The following is a 14464-nucleotide window of genomic DNA, read 5'->3' as shown; positions in this document are numbered from 1 at the left end:
TGTTCATTCATTCATGATTTACCTGCCTCTCATACTTTATAATAAGGCAAGTTTACTATTTCATGAACTTCCGTGAACACATCTCACACCTACATCTTGCCACTTCTTGTGCTACCCTTGACTTTCACCTCTGTCCTGAATGAAAACATTGCCTTGGCTCCCGTGCAGTCCCTGAGAGGTGACAGCAGAAGCTGGGTCTCTCTCTCAGCCTTGCTGTGGTCTGGCTTTCGGAGAGGAGCCGTTCATTATTTTCTGGGAGGCTTCTACACCAGATGTTACAAGGCAGACAAGCAAGCACACACGCCCCGAGCCCAGAGCATGCGAAGCCAGGCACGCACACACTCGCCAATACCAATAGAGGAGAGCCACTGGGGTGATGGAGGGAGTGTGCGCTGAGGGGCGAGCGCAGCTCCGAAGACCTGCTAATGTCTCTGTGTGGCCATGCTGTATTTTCAGCTTGTCATCATGGCTGGGACAGTGCTGCTTGCCTACTACTTCGAATGCACTGACACTTTTCAGGTGCATATCCAAGGATTCTTCTGTCAGGACGGAGACTTAATGAAGCCTTACCCGGGGACGGAGGAAGAAAGCTTCATCACCCCTCTGGTGCTCTATTGTGTGCTGGCTGCCACTCCGACTGCTATTGTAAGTACAGAATCGACTTCCTTTTTTGTTGTCAGATCCTAAATAACATTTCCTGTCTGCCTTTTCTCCTCTTTCCTCTCTTCCTGGGCATTCACCAGCAGCCTTGGGGGGGGCGGGGGGGGGAGGGGAAGGGGGTGTCCTATTTCAGCCAAAACAGTGAATGTAGTTCTGCATAAAAATCTTATGAAAATGGGTCTTGTCTTTTATAGGTGGCTTTTGCTTTTTGGTATCTGAATTTAAACATATTATTAAATATAATTATTACATAAATATATATATATATATATATACACACACATTTTTTAAGTATGTGTGAATGGCATAAATCAACAGGCATGATTGGCTAACATGTTAAGAACAGCTACTGTGCTCTGAAAAAATATGCAGTGAGTTGCGTCTATTCAAAAGAGGTCTTAAATGTGGATGCGGGTGCTGACGGAAAGACTCGGATCAGAGTGGAATGGAATCCTCTGGGCCTGTATCTCCTGCTGTGCTGACTGAACGTCCAGAGAGAAATCCCTTGACCTGAAGTTTGCTGTCATTCATTCTTGGTGGCTCTGGCCGCGTGCACATTATATCACATTCAATTCAGTTGCAACTTTACCTTCCTTTTATTTCATTCTTCTCTCGCATGAGGAAAAAAAAAATTGGCCAGACTATTCTCAACGGAAACTGTTTCAAAAGTATAAAGCTCACAGACCTGTATCATCTGGTAAATTACTGAATCCTTAGACATTTTAATTTCAATTTTTAAAATGACTCTGTGAGTGTTTTAACATAAATGCTTCTGTGTCTGAACATGCTACAAGGTCAGATTATTTGGATGTAATCTCAGTTATCATTTCCCCCCTTGTCTTCCCCCTAACCTCTCTCTTCCCCTCTCTTTTGGTAATAAAAATATTGACTGACATGCCGAGGAATATACTGACTGCTCAGACATTCAGTTCAAGTACTGTTTTCTAGGCAAATGCCTTGCTTGCTTTAAGATGAGAAATGGATAGAATTTCAAGGAAAAATAATATGGCATCATGAGTCATAGTACTTTAAGTTCATTTTGATCATTGACCCTCTCAGCGAGCCCTCCCTTAAATGATACGACCATGCTGTAGCAATTAAGGTCAGCAGTGATAAAACTGTGGTCTCAGAGTGGTTAAAAACACAAGCTCTGCAGCCCGACGCCCCGGGATTCACATCCTGTCTGTGTGACTTGGGGCGAGTCACTCTATTGGCCACCCCACCCCCGCCGTAAAACATAGGGGTGATATGACGCCTATTTCACAGAGTTGTCATGAGACTTGAATAAGATGCTTCCTATGAATGACTCAGCCCAGTGCCCGGCGTGCGCTAAGTGTTCAGACGTAGGGGAGCAAAGGGCCTGGCTGGAAACCGTTCTTCATCCTCTTCGGGATCACAGAGCACCTTCCTCTAAGTAAAAAGAATGAGATCCCACTTGGAAGCCCTGGAGCTGCAGGCTTCATCTAGAATCGCATCCTGGTTGCTTTCTGTCTCAGAAGCATATCATTTTCTTAGGTATTCGACATGACTCTGAGTGATTCGTTGACATATTTTCCTCGCTTCTCCCTAGTCCCAGGCTCTCCTGTAATGACTCCGTGGGATTTAGTTTTTGTCATTAAAAAAAAAAGTAAGTAAAGCAAGAGAGATGGATTTTTAAACATTATGAACAAAAAAAATGAGTGAATCAGAAAACAATAGAATCATAAATAAGTCAGGAGCTAATTCTTGGAAAAGTAGAATGTGCAACTCCTGCATAGTCTAATATAAGAAAGGCACAAGTAAAAAGAAAAAAAGTTAAAATAATATATATAAGCAAAAATACATAAAGCTTTAAAGGTCTATATGGTATTTTTATTTAAATTATATTTACAATTCTGTGCCAGTAAGTGCTTGCACCTCAGTAAAACTGGTAATATTTTATGAAAAGATAATTTGCTAACAATGCCCTAAAATGAGTTGAATAGTGAATAAAGATAGAGTAAAATTTTTTAAACATGTCTAAAATTTATCTCACAAAATATACTGAGGACACGTAGCTGTAGTATAAATTCCTTCAAACTTTCAAGGAATGGAAAAGCCGTAACTCTATAAAATGTTCCAGGCCCTAAAAATAAATGGAAGGCTTTTAAGTGCATATTACAAAGCAGGAAATATGGATTTTACACACACCCAGAAAGCCTGCATGCACACCCACAAAAGCAGTCTCAATAACAATAAACAATCTCACTTTCAAATATTGATGCAGGCAAATAGAAAAGGATTGATAGATTTGTCTACCTAAAAATACGTATTTCTAACAAAAGAAAAAGTAAAGACTACAAAAAGTTTACAGTATATAAGACTCAAGTGTAAATATCCTTAATACTTAAAAAAATGAGCTTCCCAAAATAAAAATGGAAGAGGACAACAATAGACAATTGACAAAACAATACATAGACTGTGTGCATGTAAACATTTCTAAGCTCATCAATTGTCCAAGAAAAGTAGTTTTTACAAGTACAGCATTTTCCCCTATAAAATTGCCAAACGTTTTAAAGAATGATAGCCTGTTGCTGAAGGTATAATATACTTTCATACAGTTCTAGTCGAAGGGTAGACTATTTTCTTTCTAAAGACCAGCTTGTCAAAGATGTATTAAGAGATGATAAGCTTCAGACTCAGCCATTAATGCCATTCCCTGAGTTTATGGTAAGGTAATAGTTTTATATAAACACAAGGATTTGTGTTTTGGGGGATATTCACCTCTGCAATAGTTTCCGTGAAAAACTTGGAACTAGCTAAATACACAGTACTAGGGGATTGTATAAATACATAAATGCATTATGAGGCAGTCATATTTTTGAAACACCTTTAAGAGCAATGAAACATGCTTTTGATTTAATGTTAAAAAAAAAATTTAAGGCCCCAAAAATTGTATGTAGTATTGCGTATAAAATCTTTCTTGCTTTTACAAGAGAATCTGATCTTATCTTAATTTTCTGGGTCTATTTCCCTAGAAAACAGAAAGAGGTGGGGTGTATCAACTGTATTGCTAGACCAAATGAACCCTGATTGGCGAATTGCATCTAGACTCAGAACTAGAATTAGCCCAGGAGTTGCCATGCTGTGACTTCTAAGTACAATGACTCTGGGACCTTGGAGGCTGGGTCTGTGGAGTTGCTACACCATATGTTGACTCCTCCAGGGCAGGGGGCTTTTAAGCCACGGCAGCTCCTGCATCCTCTGACATGTCTGTGGTCTCTTGCACCTGATCTTTACTGCTCTGCTGGACCACTGTGAGGACACGTGCTGGAAAGGGGCACTTGATGCTTCCCCGCTGGCAAGCCATGGTTCCTTCCAAGTAGATCAGGGCCAAATGGAGCATGCAGTTATCTGTAGGTCTGACTATTTAATGACCCCAAGAAGATACCTTGTGTGAATGTTACAGGTATAACCCCCAATTTACATATAAAAAGACTAGGAAGAAATAAATTAAACTACTAAATAAATTAACTAAAACTTTACAGCTATTATTTTAAGTGCTAATGGTATGGTTATTTTTTTTTCTTCTCAGTAATACTCAGCTATATTCCTTTCCAAATTCTACATGAATGTATAGTCAAAATGAATGAATGAATTATTCAAGTCAAAAGATATATCTTTAAAACATTATAGACTCCCATTGTTCTGGCAAAAATTATGAAATGGCCAGTCTTTATTTTTTTTAATAGTTTATTCTCAAATTGGTTTCCATATAACACCCAGTGCTCTTCCCCACAAGTGCCCTCCTCCATCACCACCAACCCCCTTCCCCCTCCCACTCCCCCTTCAACCCTCAGCTCCTTTTCAGTATTCAATAGTCTCTCAAGTTTTGCGTCCCTCTCTCTCCCCAACTCTCTTTCCCCCTTCCCCTCCCCATGGTCCTCTGTTCGGTTTCTCTTGGTCTCCTGTTAGACCTATGAGTGCAAACATATGATATCTGTCCTTCTCCACCTGACTTATTTCGCTTAGCATGACACTTTCGAGGTCCATCCACTTTGCTACAAACGAGAAATAGCCAATCTTTAATTAGACTTGAAAATGGCAATTCTAGGGGCGCCTGGGTGGCTCAGTTGGTTGGGCGTCCGGCTTCGGCTCAGGTCAGATCTCGCGGTTCGTGGGTTCCAGCCCCGCGTCAGGCTCTGTGCTGACAGCTAGCTCGGAGCCTGGAGCCTGCTTCGGATTCTGTGTCTCGCTCTCTCTCTGACCCTTCCCTCCTCGCACTGTCTCTCTCTGTCTCTCAAAAATAAATAAAAAGCATTAAAAAAAAAAGAAGAAAATGGCAATTCTAATGAACAAAAACACACATGGCCAAAAAACAAAAATAGGAAAACAGAACTTTGTGAAGAATTTTCTCTTCTCTCTGGGCAAAAGTGATACCTCTTTGATTTTAAGGTTTTCAGCAGAAACTGTTCTCCGGGCTGCAAAGTTTGATCATATCCCTTCCATTGATTCCTTTTCCCCAAATGACAAAGTCAAGGGGTATGGTAAATAAACAGTGAGCTAAGGACTAAGAACCTAACCTACAGCTATATTCTAGCTCTCAAATATGAAACACTTCCCATTTCTTTGCTTCTGTGGGTGAAAAATGTGACCAATAATGCCAGCAGGTCCCTAAGGTACAAGCCTAAGAATATTCCATAAATGATGATTATAACAATGACATCTTTTAATTTATTATTTTCTGCAGCCGTTGCCTAATTATCCTCCCAGCATCTCAGTGAAATAGAAAAGAGACATCCCGAAGAACATAGAGACATAGGGTGTGGTTCAAATTCCCTTCACTTTTGAGTTGAGGACCTTGAGACTTAGCCAAGTTAATTTGCTTAAGTTCCAGCTAGATCTGCACATGACTGGACAGAGAGCCACCCATTTGGTTCCACTTTCATTTTCCTCCCAAATTAGGTGCACTGCTAGGAGCCAAAGCTGATTACAGCTGACAGGTTAATGGCAGAGAGCCATGTGGCCTTGGAACCCTGTGATGGTGCTGGGTCTTCCCCCAAGACCTGAAAATAAGGTCTTTTAGGGTTTCTATCCTTAGAAAGCAGAGCTTTCGGATGTTCAGAAACGTTTTCTGGGAGGAAGTAACTGGGTTCATTTCTTCTATCCCATTCTAGGGAGGTATGGCTTGTCCAAGAGCAGCCTTTTTTGGGCCACTGGAATCAAGATCCCCAGTATCAACTCAGCAAAGCCCCCGCTTCTGAGTGAGCATCCTTCATTCCCTTCGCGCTGCAGGGTCCTCCTATCTCAGGTTTCATATGTCAGGAGAGGCATGAATCCCAGTCTTGGCTTTGCCTCCAATAATTGTGTGACCTCTGGTACCTCATATTCCCTCTATGGGTTGAATTTCTCATCTGTAAATAAAAGGAGGGAGTAGGCTAATCATCTCCAAAATCTTATCTTTCTAGATCTAATATTCCATGAAAACCGGGGGGCGGGGGGGGGGGGGCAAAAAGACAACAAGCATTCTGACTGAAAGCTCCACATGTCAGATTCCCAGTCCTCAAGTTTCAGCTTTCTTTCTGGAGTTTTGTTTTATACTCTGTGCTTGGTCAGGTATTTCACAGAACTGCATAGAGTTTCTTTTGTTGTTTATTCCTCCTTAAATCCATTTCCTGTTTTCACTGGAGTAGAAAGAAGGCAAGACCCCCACCATCCCTGGGGTGACTTGTGGGACTAATGGCAATTTTCAAAATAGTAGCTCAACCTGGATTTGTTGGTTTTCTGTGTGTTCTAAAGCACATTAGCCGTAGAAAACCTAGCACCTTACACTGCTGTGCGTCTGTGTGGATGGGCATTAACAACTCCACTCACGACTACAGGGACACACAAGAAAGGCACAAGGGAAAAGACTCTGCCTAGTGTTTGACCTGTCATTTCCTATTTCTCGTTTTGTGCTCTGCTGTCAGAAGAGATCAGCATCATGCTGAGGCGAGGCCACATGAGACAGACTCTACAGGGACAGGCCAGTGCTGTCTCAGATCTGCAGGAAAGGTTAGAGCTTGGGCGGTTTATTATGTCCAGAACTGTTTAGCCCAAAGCGGTAGCCCGTGCTTCCAAGAGATCTGCAGGGTGCATTCTCCCCAGTGTGGAATCCCTGGGTGACTACTGCCTCTGGCCTCCTAAATAAACTTGTACTCTCAGAGTCCAGGGCAGAGAGCCTGTTTGGTAAGAGGATTTCACTCAGTGGAGAATCTGATTTACTTTTATTTTACCTCAGCCCCAGTACCACAAGGCATGAGAAAATGGCTACTAAACACTTTCTTTGGCCTCACAACAAAGTGACAGGGGAGTATTTAGTATTGAAGCAGCAGAACATTTGATGCCTAGCCTAGAGAGAATGGAAACGGCTCGCAGTTTGCATGCAAGTGTGCACGCACGCATATATAAGACTCATCTAGAATTCCCTAGGAAAGGAAGAGGCAAACACAATTTGATAGAAAGGCAGAATTTGGAGGAAATTGTGAATCTTCATTTGGGAGGTTTCCGGACTCCAAGCTCTTGGAGTGAATATAAAAGCCCAAAGCACAGGGCGGAACAGAGTGGGCTCTCACTAAATGCAAGTCTGTTGGCTGGCCGGCGTGGGACGCAGCTGCTGCAGCGAAAGAGACATTGTCGGGACGTTGCAGTGCCTCACAATCTGCCCCTTCCAGGCTCTGAACCATCTCGTCTGTTGAAGCGCCTTTGAACACTTAAGAATTCACGTCTTTTTCCCTTTTGTATAACATGACTTCCTCTTTGTTTTTTGCCACGACTACTTCATTTTGTTATTGCTGAAGCTAATGTACCTAGTCTTTACAGTCACATTCTTTTCTGGGAACGGCTTATAGATACACCCACTAATTGTTGTGGAGTTTTTTCAAAGGAAAAACTCATTTCCTCATCTTCTATGCTGCATGCAAGCGCTCTAAATTCTGTAACACGTCGTTTCTTCCCCGACATCATTCCATCAAGCAATTTGCTTACTATCTTTGAGATGCCCCTTCCAATGATTGGTGGTGATTGTGTTGAGGAGCTTTGATAGCTTGCTTCTTGAAAAGGCTATTTGCCTAAAAATACATGCTGGTCAATTTAGTTAGTTTTCGCAATGCATTTTACTTTTTAATGAGAGCAGTATTTTACCTAACCCACTATAAATGCCAATTTCTCTTATTTCTACTATCCAGGAGGGAAGGCATGAGAGACTACTATGCTTTAGAAATACAGCAGGCCACCGTGGTTGCTATAACATAACACGGTATTTTATAACAAGTGTCACCTGAAGCCTGCCTTCTGAATGGGTAGTTGGGTAGTTGTATCTCTGGATTAACACCACTAGGGGGTCTCTAATCCTCAAACACGTATTATCTGCTGAACAATTTTCAAAATGCTATTATGCAAGTGACCTTAATTCTGTTGAAGCTGTGATCTTTAAAAGGCATAGGAAGTGTCTATACCTGAATTTCTTACTTACACTTGGATATAAGGAAGCAGAAAGCTAGAGATCTTGAACCAATCAGAGCTCAGCAATTGAAAGGACCAGGATGCCTCCGCAGATCTGGGTTGTCCATGGCCTTGTTGGGGAGGATTAGAGCAGAATGTAAAAGCATTGGCGGTCAGGACAGAAGGCACAGTCTGTGCATTTTAAATTTCTTGGGTCACTAAACAAAATCTATTGCGAAAGCATGTCTGCCTTTCTTGACTCATGCTCATGACTATAGAAGCCTCCAGGAAGAAATGTTGGAAACATCTTAAAAATCCCTGCGAGTGAAAGCCCTGAAGCTATTTAGACCCTGATATTGGGAAGTGTGCAAAGAACCCTCTCTTCTTCCTCAGAGTGTCTGTCCTACACAGAAATCCCAGAGAGGGGACCACCAGCCTCTGCTGTCCTTCAGGAACCCAGGTGATAGAGATATCGGGCAACATGATGACTCTGGAGTAGGTTGCATCCATTTTGCTTAAGGGTAGATTACTTTGGGGCGCCTGGGTGGGTCAGTCGGTTGAGCGTCCAGCTTCAGCTCAGGTCATGATCTCACAGTTCGTGGGTTCGAGCTCCCATCGGGCTCTGTGCTGACAGCTAGCTCGGAGCCTGGAACCTGCTTCGGATTCTGTGTCTCTCTTTCTCTGACCCTCCCCTCCTAACGCTGTCTCTCTCAAAATAAAAAAAAATTAAAAGGGTAGATTACTCGTTGAGAGCAGAGTCCCATTGGATGTTAAAAGTGGAGAGTTTAACTAAGATTGAAGCCCAATTATATGATTTCAGTTTCCCTAGATCAGCCCTCTCTTGTCAGTTCCTATCATAAAGACAAAGATGTTGGAGCTGGAAAAGCACATTAGCGGGCTTCTCATCCAACAAATGAGAAACTGAGGCCCAGAGAGGTCAAGAGACTGGTTCAAGATCAAATACTATGTCAGGGGCAGAGCAGAGCTAGAGTCATAACACGTTTCCTTTCTCCAAAACTAGAGACAATGACTTTATTTTTGTTAATGTTTGTTTATTTTTGAGAGAGAGACAGAGTGCAAGCAGGGATGAACCAGAGAAAAAGGAAGACACGGAATCTGAAGCAAGCTCCAAGCTGTCTACACAGAGCCTGATGCAGGGCTTGAACTCACAAACTATGATATCATGACCAGAGCCAAAGTTGGACATTTAACCAACTGAGCCACCCAGACATCCCAAGAGACAATGATTTATTTTTAATCAATCTCAACATTCTTGCCTTCAATAGACCAGACAGTAAAGACAACAAATATTCCTTGAGTACCTTTAGATGCTTTGACATACATTTTTTAATACTCACAACTATTTTCATATAGTTATTACTCTCATGTTGAAAATCATGAAAAAGATAAAAAAAACCTGGGGCTCAGAAAGATTCAATTACTTGCCCCAAATCACATATCAAGAATGGAGAGAGCTGGGATTTCAACTCTACGGCTCACATTCAAGAAACACCATGGCTTTGGTCTTGCCAAGTACCAGAGCTCCACCTAGCATATGCGTGAGCCCAAAACTTATATTCCAGGAATTCTAGATGCTCTTTTTAGTGACAACTACCTATAACATGCAGTGAAGCCCCCTTACAATATGAGATTGTAATACATCTTCCAGTGACTCTTTTCTGCAAACTGTTTATATTTTGAAATCTAAAAAGTGTCCCCTAAATATTTTGCATTTATATCCCTATTTATTACTTACCAGATCTCCTGTGAAACACTGTGAAGAAACAAAGTCTAAAAGATAATACACCCAGCTGATGCACCATATTCTAGGATTCTTTGTTTCCTTCTTTGCCGATTGGGGTTTTATATCTGAAATACAACTTTATCAAGCTAGAAGAGTTATCCTCATTGCTTAAAGCATATTTACCATTATCTAAATGTCTTATGTCACATGGGATTAGAGTGTGCAGAGCTAGAGGTTAAGAAACGCTCCAGTGGAATTCATGTGCAGTTCATTCATTGCCAGACCTAGGGTTTGGCCTTGGTCATTTCTTACCAGAGGGTGTTCTCATTTGCTGTGAGTGATACGATGTTTGTTAGCCAACAATCAGAAAGACCATAATAGGGCAGCCAGGGACAAACACATGGTGAGTCCCACATGTCCCATTTACTTTCTGAACAGAGGGGTCGATGGAGGCAGAGTGTGTATGGCAAAGACACAGATGGGGGAACCCAGCCATTGCCAAAACCAGAGTCCTAAATCTGCCACAATGTACAAAATGGCACTCAATGTGGGCTGGAGTCCTGGCAGGAAAGGAGAGAGACCCCTTCCCTTATCAAGCAGAATTTGCTGTCGCTGTCACTCTGGCTCTCTCTTGCTCTCACTCTCACTCTCTCTCACTCTTGCTCTCTCCAAGCATAATCAGACCCTGTATGAGACTACAGGACCTAACAAATGGACAAATAGCACCGAATGTGTGGTCAGTAAAAAGCAGACAAATGCACTTCCATGATGCCCACTCCCTGGAGTCTGAGAACTGGATTGTTTCTTCAGCAACCTTTCTATTCATCACAGTCTTAGCTGACAACCAGAAATATCTTCCTATTTTAGTTCTAAAATAACCCCCTTCCTCCTTCACTGTCTGCCTTTCTTCCTTATGTGAACATTTATTATCACTTAATATGTTCCAAGCATTATGTGAACAACTAGATCTATAAGTTAGTAGATATCCTTGCTCTGATTTTTTTTCTCTTATGCTTCATACCTCAGTTGGAATTTGAATATTGCTGGCCAATAATAACAAACCTTGTACCAATTATTACCTTTGACATGAGAGTCTTAGGATTTACTTATGGATTTATTTGAGCCTGTACCCTTTTGCATGACAAGTTCTGTTTGGTCTGGCATGACTTGGAGTGATTTTGTTGAGATTTTTATGTGGGTATATAGGTATGCATGTGTGTATTTTTAACAAGAATAGGTTTGTGTGTAGATGTTTTCACACTTTTTTTTTTTTGCTTTTCTTTTCCCTCTTGTGTGAGTAATGGAAAGCTTCACTAAGTGAGAATTTCTTACTCTTATAGAGTAAGAATGTTTTGGGCTTCTGAAATGGCTTAGGCAAGCTACACTCATTTCTCTACGTGTTTATCACCCCCCACCCATTTCCCTCATTTACTTTGTAGTCACATGTCATTTAATGACATTACATGATGTATTTATTCCATTTTGGTGCCCTCTCGCCACACACACACACACACACACACACTCTAGACATCTGTTCACGGCTATGCCTCCAGTGCTAAAACAATTCCTGGCAGAGTGGGTGCTCCCTCTCCAAAACTGTTGAATGCAAAATGAGGATATGGTGAATTTAGTTTAGAAGAGATCATTTACTTTGTATTATTTAGTCCTCAGTTTTTACTTATTCTTAAGCAATATACCAAGAATTGTGTGTTTCCCAGTCCATATTGTCAATTTCCTACAGTCTTCATCCTCAGAGAAATTAAGGTCAGAGGTCAGACTCTATCTATTAGTACCTCCTCTAAAGATTCAATCTTTTACTTATTCAACAACTCTTAATTGAGCCTACTATATGCCAGACCTTGTTCTAAGCACCATACAAGGAATGGCAAAAGTCTTTCCCATAAGGATAGCATAGTCAAATGAAGGACACACAAACGATAATTACAGTTAAGTGGGTAGGTGTCAGGATAGAGATCTGTATAATGTGTTGTGGAAGCGATGACAAGACAGGGTTTCTCTTTTCCCAAGGGGATCTGGCAAAAGTTCTGGGGAGGGTAGTGACATTTTTACTGGGTCTAGAAGGATAAATAATAGAAATAATTTTTTGTTCTTTATAGTCTACCTCATTAAACCTGTATTCCAAAAGACCTTCATTAATCTGATACGCTTCATTCAACATTGAATAACTACTAGGTACCTTACACTTGGCAAGGCCTGGGAGGGGGGCATGAGGAGGGGATAATAACGAAGAAGAGGACAAGACATCCTGTAACAAAGAACAACAAAAGTAATATGTAACCATTTCTGGTAAGAAATAGAAAAGAGAAACGCAAGGTAAGAATTTCATGTACAAGAAGGATGCCTGAACTAGTCTGTGGAATCAGAGAAAACTCCCTCAAGGAAATATTGTTTCGTGTATCCAAGCATGCATGAATCTATCTCCATCTGTTCATGAAGATAAAAAGAAAGAACAGCAATACAGTGCCATCATGTACAGTAAGGACAAACAAAGCCCTTTGGCACCTTATTTTAGCAGAGTTGGTCTTACTAGAAAGAAGGAGGGCTGAGTTCTTGAAGCTATCCAGATATTTGTACGTGGCAGAACATCACCTCCTTGTTAGTTCCAGGGGACATTAGACACAACATATCTTTAACTCTGAACAACCACACTCCAATAGCACCTGCCACAGAGATGCATGCCACGGTGTGCCCGCCTGACCCGAGTACTGTCTACTCCTGCCAACTTCCCGCCCCCTCTGACTTGTCTCTAGTGCTGTTTCCACAGCACCATTCTGTCTTGTACTTTAATAGCATCTGCGTTTTTCAGTATTTAAGATATATTACACTTGTTTTGTTTTCTATGTCCTCAATATTAAACACAGATTCAACAACTATTTGTATTGAGTCACCACTTAGTACAAGTGGTGAGCAGCTCAGATGAAGACCCCGGAGCAGGTCTTCCAGGCTGCAGAGCTAGGGTTTGTGACTTACTGACCTTGACCTTAGACCAGTTATTTACTCCCCCTGTGCCTCTGCTGTCACATTTGTACAATCAGGACAACACTTGCGAACGGAATTATGTGTAAAGGCCACATTCTAGTGCGGCCTCCGACACTGACTATGTGGGGCCAATCATTGAGACTTTCAGTGTCCTTGCTCATAAGAGGGAAAATATCTGTAAATAATTCCAATTCTACAATTCTATAGTTTAATTTCCTCACCCCTGTGCCATTCATGATATTGTCATATTTACCCATCTCTTCCATAATGACAGGAGGAATATAAGGAATGGGAATTCTTAACATATTGGTCAAGTTTATCTAACACCATAAGCATGTACATACCAAAGAAGAACATCTATAAGATCACATTCTTCTGCAGAAATGTTGAAATTGGAATTAGGAAAATAAAAATGGTGTGTGATGTGGTAGAAAGTGTGGACTTTGGAACTTAGCTGTCCTGGATTCCAATCCCAGTGCCCCCACATGCCAATTGTATGTTCTGGAGGGTCCTGGAATGTTCTGGAGGGTCCTGGAGGGTCTGGGGAATGTTCTATCTTCCCCAATAAAGCAAGGGTAATAATACTTATACTAGGGATCTTATAGGCATGAAAAATACTATGAAGTGCCTCCTGATACGTAGTTTTCAATAGATGACAATAATTAGTCACTTTTTATTCTTCATTAATGGTTCTTAGTCTTCACTTGTGGCAGAGTTGGTGACAACTTCATGCTAGTTCCTTATTTTTTTTTTGAGAGAGAGAGAACAAACATGAGTAGGGGGAGGAGCAAAGGGAGAGGGAGAGGGTCCCAAGCAGGCTCCACACCTAGCACAAAGCCTGATGGAGGGCTCAATCTCACAACCATGAAATCATGACCTGAGCCGAAATCAAGAGTCAGACACATAACCAACTGAGCCACCCAGTCACCCCCTACTCTGTTCCTTACTTTAAATAGGAATACACTGTGCTGAATACTATAAGCATAATCAAGAAACATAAGCTGTGGTCCCTGTCCTTGGAGAGTTTACAGTCCATACAAAGACCTTATGATTTATATAGTGATATATATGTATTAGTTCAAGATAACAAGAGAGAGAGGTACCAATTATTAAGAAGAGACAATTGGTTCATACTAAGAAATATAGCTCAGGTCAATATGTTCAAATAAAGATTTATCAGGTGAATAATGTGTTGCCATATAACAAAGTAATAACTTATTGTTATATGTGCTTATAATGTCTTGTTGGACACATAGGGCTGTCCTAGTCATTTCTTATCATTGCAACTCACACATTGGGTTAAAAAATCAATCCCAGGGGCACCTGGGTGGTTCAGTCAATGGAGCATTGGGCGCTTGATTTCAGCTCAGGTCATGGTCTCATAGTTTGTGAGATGACAGTGAGGAACCTGCCTGGGATTCTCTCTCTCCCTCTCTCTCTGCCCCTCCCCTAGTTGACTCCCTCTCTCTCTCTCTCTCTCCCTCTCTCTCCCTCTCTCTCTGCCCCTCCCCTAGTTGACTCCCTCTCTCTCTCTCTCCCTCTCTCTCCCTCTCTCTCTGCCCCTCCCCTAGTTGACTCACTCTCTCTCCCTCTCTCTCCCTCTCTCTCTGCCCCTCCCCT

General features: G+C 41.6%; 1 protein-coding gene across 2 annotated transcripts in view; it reads left to right on the top strand.

The window, feature by feature from the left end:
- The window catches only part of PLPPR1 (phospholipid phosphatase related 1), a 264655-nt gene that overhangs the window by 214011 nt on the left and 36180 nt on the right, over positions 1–14464 (top strand). For both annotated transcript variants that reach the window (XM_029920054.1, XM_029920053.1), the window contains exon 3: positions 457–645. In XM_029920054.1, the coding sequence (XP_029775914.1) occupies positions 457–645 (189 nt within the window). The remainder of the gene's footprint in view (positions 1–456; positions 646–14464) is intronic.

This window comes from Suricata suricatta, chromosome 13, assembly GCF_006229205.1.
Source record: "Suricata suricatta isolate VVHF042 chromosome 13, meerkat_22Aug2017_6uvM2_HiC, whole genome shotgun sequence".
Classification (NCBI taxonomy): Eukaryota; Metazoa; Chordata; class Mammalia; order Carnivora; family Herpestidae; genus Suricata; species Suricata suricatta.
The sequence above is the reverse complement of the archived record's forward strand: the minus strand, read 5'-3'. Positions and strand labels throughout refer to the sequence as shown.